The 7,282-nt window shown below is 37.6% G+C and overlaps 1 protein-coding gene across 1 annotated transcript; it reads right to left on the minus strand.

The window, feature by feature from the left end:
* Positions 1–3,136: 3,136 nt before the first annotated feature.
* Positions 3,137–6,847, minus strand: LOC101651000 (putative olfactory receptor 14L1). Its single transcript, XM_013005203.2, has 2 exons — positions 6,819–6,847; positions 3,137–4,106 (listed from the first exon to the last, which is right to left on the minus strand). Exons 1-2 carry the CDS (start codon positions 6,845–6,847, stop codon positions 3,137–3,139), a joined length of 999 nt encoding a protein of 332 aa, XP_012860657.2.
* Between the last annotated feature and the right edge of the window lie 435 nt (positions 6,848–7,282).

The following is a 7,282-nucleotide window of genomic DNA, read 5'->3' on the forward strand; positions in this document are numbered from 1 at the left end:
TTTGTGTCTCCAATCTGCACTCACCCTCATTTACAATGATATGAATTTTTGTTCTTTGATGCCTGCTGATACCTCATCCCTTCAACACCTCGTGGTCGCACAGGCTGGTGTGCTTCTTCCATGTGGACTTTGTTGCTTCTCAGCTAGATGGCCATTTGTTTATCTTCAAGCATTTAAGACCCCAGATGCTATGTCTTCTGATAGCTGGGCACTATCAGCTTTCTTCACCACATTTGCTTATGCACCCATTTGTCTTCAGTGATCACATCTATTTGGCAATTTTACCAATTGTATTTTGGAAGAATATTTTATTCTACCGAAGTCTTGTTTTTTTCTATAGCATTTCTAATTATCTCCTCTTTCTATACTTTTCTGTACACTATTCATAGCTGAGGCATATTCCTAAGAATGTACCAAACAAAATCAGTTATCATCAAGTCAAATCCAACTTAAAACGACCTGATGTCTTACAGTGGAGGAGGAAGGCTCTTTGTAGATTGTCTAGCCTTTCTGATTTGGTGCTTCTGGATGTACAAACTACTTATACAGGAATATCCTAAGTAATGCTTGATCACTGTCACCAAGTAAAAGGATATGTTTATCCATTACTACATAGACAACAACAAGAAGGACCACACTGCCCCCAAGTCTAGTCTGACTCTTGGAGCCTCTGTAGGGCACAGTAGAAGTGCCCTGGTCAGTTTTGTGACTGTGACTCTTTTGCTTTCTCCCATGGAGCTGCTGGGCTAGTAGTTTCAAACTGCTTATCTTAGTTTCAAACTGCTTTGTCTAGTTACTAGCAGTCCAATGACTGCAATGGAGCTGATTCCGATTCAGAGTGACCCTATAACACAGAGTAGAATTGTCCCTCTGAGTTTCTGAAACTGTCATGCCTTTAAGTCAGCTCTGGCTCATAGTGGCCCTATGAACAACAGAAGGAAGAGGTCCTGGCAATCATTGCAATTATTCCTACGTCTGAGCTCATCCCTGCTGCCACGGGGTCAATTCATCTCATTGAGAGCCTTCCTCTTTTTCTCTACTCCTTTACGTTATCAAATCCAGGGATCAGTCGCTCCTCACAATATGTACAAAGTATGTAAAAAGTAGCACTTTAAAGGAGTAGAAAGCCCCATAATTCTTTTTCCCCCAATAGTTTTATTGGCACATAATTTACATATCATACAATTGAATAGTTCAATTATTAAATCGTATCATATCAAGGGGAATCGTACAACCAGCACCACATCTACTTTAAAGGATCTCCCTCATATCACTTTACCATACTCACATTGTCCAGAGCATAAACATATGATCACCTCTAATTGCAACATTAACTGCTTGTGATATGCAGATGACACAACTTTGCTGAAAGTGAGGAGGACTTGAAGCACTTGCTGATGAAGACAAAGGATTACAGCCTACAGCATGGATTTTGACTCAACTGGACCATTAGGGAACATCATCATAAATGGAGAGGGATTGAATGTATATCCTCATAGTCATTTTGTAGAGTTATTTACTTGGACTAAGATGTCAAGGATTTTGTTTTGCTTGCATCCACAATCAATGATCTAGGAAGTAGCAGTCAAGAGAATTTATAATACAGTGCACTAGGTAAATCTGCTTCACAAGATCTCTTAACGTGTTGAAGGGCAGGAATGTTACTTTGAGAAATAAGGTGTGCCTAACCCAACCCATGGTATTTTCAATCACCTCATATGTATGTGAGAGTGGGGCATTGAATAAGGGAGACTTAGGAAGAATTGATGCATTTGAATTATGGTGCTTGTGAAGAATATTGAAAGTACCATGGGCTGCTAAAAGAATAAACCAATCAGTCTTGGAAGAAGTACGGCCAGTCTACTCATTAGAGGCAAGGATGGTGGAACTGTGTCTCCTGTACTTCAGATATGTTATCAGGAGAGACCAGTGCTTGGAACAAGGACATTATGCTTGGTAAAGTAGAGGGGCAGCTAAAAAGAGGATGACCCTCAACATGAGGAGTGACACACTGGCTGCAACAATAGACTCAACACTCTGTTCGTTCAGTGGATGGTGCAGGACCCAGCACTGCTTCATTCTGTTCTTCCTAGGGATACTATGAGGCAAAACCGACTCAAAAGCACCTAACAACAGCAATTGTAATGCAGTGTATTTGTGAATCCAAAAGGCATGGGTGGTGAGCCACAGCACTAGTGACAAATATACATAGAACAGAGAATAACTTTATTCTCACAGTCATTCTATAGAGGAACTTCCTTGGGTCTGGTGGCTGGAGTCCAGGAAAAGTGATTCAGGAGAAGAAATACCCTCTCCCCGCATACATACACCCTGAATTGTCTACTTAAATGGAAACCTAAAAAAGGAAAGGGAAAAATTACCTAATAAATTATAAAATTGTCAGGGAATTCTGGGGTCTTGGTGAATAACTATAGGGAGTCTGAATACCAAAGGCCAGATGTTCATATCAAGATAAGTAATGTAGGGAACAGATTTTAGGTACTTTGGTCTGTTCTGTAATGATATATGAAAACTATTTATTACTTGGAAACATAAAGGTCCAAATTGTTTTATCCATTTTTAAAGTTGTAACCTTGGTGTAATTTTTTGGATTGTACTTTTCTATCGAAATCGTTTTTATGACACATTAAAAAAACAAATTTTAAGTACTTTAAAAGTCTCTATTTCTATCTTCTTACACTGTTTTTTTCAAAGGGAAAATGAATATTTTTAATATGTTTCTGTAATGCTGTTAAAAATATATTGTTCAACAAGTGACCTCATTCTATCAATACTAGTTTGCTAATATTGGTTAAAAATGTGTTCCACTAGTATCTCTGGTTTTATTTTACATGTATCTAAAATTTATGTTACCACGGCAAGTATATTGCTGATCCTAACTAGTCTAAAACTATAACATTTTAAAGACAGGTCGACATTTTTTTCAATGTGAAAATTTTAAAGTAAATACCATATATATTCGTGAATAAGCCAAAATTTTCAGCACATTTTAATGCAGTTTTTGTGGTAAAATCAGGTGCCTCAGCTAATATTTGGGTCAGCTTATACTTGAGTATATACGGTATGTTTGTGAACCAAAGAACCATGGTCTGTCTTCAAACCAACATAAATATGTTTAGTTTGATTTATAGCTTTCCATGCTAAGCATTTTCCCCAGAACTGCTTTTATGTCCTTGTTTCTAAGACTGTATATAATGGGATTCAATAAGGGAGGCAGCACGATGTAAAATACAGACAAAATGAGATCTAGAACTGACTCTGTGTCAGAGGGTGGTTTAAGGTAGTCCAAGGAAGCAGTTAGAATAAACAAGGTCACAACCAATAGATGAGGAATGCTAGTGGAGAGGGCTTTGTTTCTTCCTTCTGAAGAGGAAATCCTTCGAACAGTGGAGAAAATATGGACATAAGAATACATTATAGACACAAAACAAACTATTGTAATACTCAAAGAAAGTGCGATGAGGCTAATTTCTTTTATGTTCATTCTGGAGTCTGATATCAAAATAATTTGTGGAATATCACAGAAAAATTGATAAATTCTATTGGAAGTAAATGTTACAGAAAATGTCGCTGCTGTGTGCATTCCTCCAGAGATCCCCCCACTGATATAGGAAGCTGCTACCATGTGCCCGCAGGCCCCTCTGTTCATGATGACCTCATAGTGTAGTGGACGACAGATGGCCACATAACGGTCATAGGACATCACCGTTAGAATGGCTACTTCAGTGGAAGCAAAAGACATGCAAAAAAATACCTGCAAAATGCACTCAAGGAAGGATATTGAGCTTCTATGCATCAAAGAGTTATGAACAAGTTTAGGAACAATGATGGAGATGTAGCAGAGGTCTATAAATGACAAATTCTTCAAGAAGAAATACATGGGAGTTTGAAGTCGAGGATAATAAGTGATGAGGAAGATGATGAGTCCATTTCCTATCACAGCTGTCAAATAAACCATTAGGAAGAAGATTCCATGCAGGATTTGCATGCCTGGATCATTGGAAAAGCCCACAAGGAGAAACTCAGTTAATCTTGTTTGATTGCTTATCTCCTTCCTTGTATCTTCCTCAAATCCAATCTGTGTGCTGCAATCATACACACTTAAGTAAGGCTGCTAAGCAGTATTCCTAAGCAGAGGTACACATTTTAATTTCTCAGTGACAGAGATTAATTGACTTACATCATAGTGCTGTTATGATAACTGTTTAACAACTAGCCCAGGGTTGGAGAAGAGAGGATGATTTACAGTGTTAACCAGCTCTTCTGGTGTAAATACAGCCATCATGCTACATTAAGTTCCTAATGTGACATCACCAATTACAGAGTTGGAAATAGATATACAACATTTCTTGCCAGGAATGAAATCCATCTCATCACTAGAAAGCTGTTAGAAAGGAAAACAAAAACTAATATATACTTAGAAATTTATTTTAGTCCTTTCTTCTGCAATAGTTGACTAAAAGTTAATGAAAATATATTATTTTTAAAATAGTGTCAGGAAAACAATTTCATTTCTATCAATTAACTCTTAGACTTTTTCAATAACCTTATACATTTTACATATTAAAATACTTGAATTAAAATGTATGTAATTTAGAAAGTTCCTCTGTGTGTGTGTGTGGAGGGATTTCAAAATAAAATGAGGAATATTGTTTATCATTATTTTAATATGGGTATAAGTGAAAGAACCCAAAATTTTGGAAGTAAAATATGATTTCCATCTGAGTCTATAGTGGGTGAGTTGTTTGTGAAAGTTGCTAAATTTTCAGTCGCTCAATTTTACATCAAGCTAAGTGAAGATGATACCAGGGAATACCATGGTGATTAAGTGGAATGGGCACATATTTGATTCTTAGTGCAAAGTAAGAATTAACATTATAATGAACCCCTTAGGACCAGTGGTGACAGTGGTGATACCTGGAGGGAAGGGGGGCATAGAAAGGGGGAATCCAGCACAAGGATCTACATATAACCTCCTCTCTGGGGGATGGGCAACAGAAGGGTGGGTGAAGGGAGACACTGGGCAGTGTAAGATAAGATATAATAATAATTTATAAATTATTAAGGCTTCATGAGGAAGGGGGGGAGTGGGGAGGGGGAGGGATGGGAAAAAGGAAAAATCTAATTCCAGGAACCCAAGAGGAAAGTGAATTTTGAGAATGATGAGGACAACACATGTATAAGTGTGCTTTACACAATTGATGTATGTATTGTGATGAATTTTATGAGCCCCAATAAAATTATTTTAAAAAATAGTAGTCACTGTTTAGTATTTAGTAGGCATCACAAAACAACAAAAATTCACTGCCCTCTAGTCGATTTATAGTCATACGGCCCTGCTGGACAGAGTAACCTGTCTCTGTGGGTTTCTGAGTTTATGGGAGTAGAAAGCCTCATCTTTTTCCCACAGAGCGGCTGGTGTTCCAGAATGTTGGTCTTGTGATAGGCAGGCCAATGCGTTCCCCACCACCAACCAGCCTCCAGACAAAACTAAACATAGCAGCTAAAAACAAGGCTACAGAATCCAGACATCCCGAGGATGTGCTCCTTTTGTCACTTACTCACATAGATATTTTATGTGTTGGGTTTCAATCTCCAAAGATAGCAGTTCAAAACCACCATCAGCTCTGAGGGGGAAAGGGCTTTCTACTCCCATAAACAGTCATAGTCTTGGAAACGCACACGGACAGTTCTACCCTGTCCTCCAAGGTCACTATGAGTTGGCATTGACTGGTAGTGAGTAGTGAGGCAGAGATTGTTAGCAAAATTACTTTACTTTGCACAATTTCATCATTTTGTGGGAAGTATTCTAATGAACAAATTAATTAAATATCAGGAATTTAGCAGTCTTTCAAATCCTTACTCTAGTAATAAGAAGATGGAAAATTACGATGATGTTGCAGACAGTGCACATTGTAGATTTAAACTGCACAGCCAACCAGGGTGCGAGATGCCATTACCACTCCTGTTTCACAGCTGATCGTATAGAACATAGGTTGGGTGATTGCTGCTCCCTCTGCCGGGTCATCAGACACCATCATTAAATGACAGAGATTGGACTAAACTGTGTGTTCTTTCATTGCAATACTGAGGAGTTCTCAGCTAAGCCGTACCACTTGTATTCTTAGCAAGTAGGAGGAAGGATGTGGTTTAAATAACAATAAAAATAACTCATGTATGTTAAATAGAAATACTACAATATAAATTTTATAATATATGATCAGGTCACTTTGTTATTGCTAATTTATGATTTGTACTCACTGCAGTCACTCTTGCTAGGTGGAAAAACTGTGATTGTGTATTTGAAGTAAGTAAACTGAATAATGCTTAAAGTAGTGGTGCATGAGGGGTAGAATAAGAGACCATTGCCTCAATTTAGAAGCAGATTACAATTGTTTTGTGTGTTCCTTTTTATATAAACATCATCTATTGGTTATACAACCACTTACTATTTATATTTTCAGTTTCAAGGTGTTTCTTTTCTGGATAGTATGATTACTTAAGTCTTTAGCTGGCTAACATTGTGTAGGAACAGGAGGGATGAAGAAATTCTAGCTCTAAAGTTCAGGTTTCAAAAACAAAGCTACATCTCATCCTATATTAACTCTGTCCTTGACATTGACAAATACTCCTCATTTAATGACCCGCTTTCTGACTTTTGTTTGTCCTCTGCCTGAAGTCTGCCTCAATCTTCAGAGATTTAATCCATCTTATTTCTGTCATCCTTGAAAAAGGCTCATATATTCCAAACAAATTATATACAAGTAAGTGTTATCTTGGAGCTGAGTCCAACTCACCATCTCTGGAAGTACCATTTGATGGTCATTGGGATATAGATTTTTCATGCCAGGATTGCATGCATGAATCAGAAAATATACCTCAATTTCTCAGTATCACACATCACAGTGTCAACTATTGCCATGGCTTAGAAAAAATAAACCAAAAAAAAATTCTTGGAAAAATGGGCAGATGTTGCAGTTTTTTGTCAAGGGAAAATGGGTAGGGTTGTCCTCAGTTTAGTATACTTCTGAATGGCCTAGTCCACTGAGGACCAGTACTGCTTGACTCAGGTAATATTGAGACATAAACTGCTACTGATATTTTTGTATTTTTTGTGTGTGCTATTTGTTTAACAGCAGGTAAAGATGCTACAGTAGCTCTGTACAAAATCACTGATTTTCATTTTCTATATCCCAATTCTCAACTAACTCAGGGCTAAAAACTTTCCCTAGAGGATGCAAATTGTAAGCATGCCTGCTAC

This window comes from Echinops telfairi, unplaced genomic scaffold (genome assembly GCF_000313985.2).
Source record: "Echinops telfairi isolate 266 unplaced genomic scaffold, ASM31398v2 ScPeMD7_7469;HRSCAF=8507_0, whole genome shotgun sequence".
In the NCBI taxonomy this organism is placed as follows: Eukaryota; Metazoa; Chordata; class Mammalia; order Afrosoricida; family Tenrecidae; genus Echinops; species Echinops telfairi.

Coding starts and splice junctions, on each gene's coding strand:
- LOC101651000 (XM_013005203.2), bottom strand. CDS start 6,847: ATGACCATCAAATGGTACTTCCAGAGATG. Junction 4,107..6,818: donor AAATGGTACTTCCAGAGATG/GTGAGTTGGACT, acceptor GTATGATTGCAG/CACACAGATTGGATTTGAGG.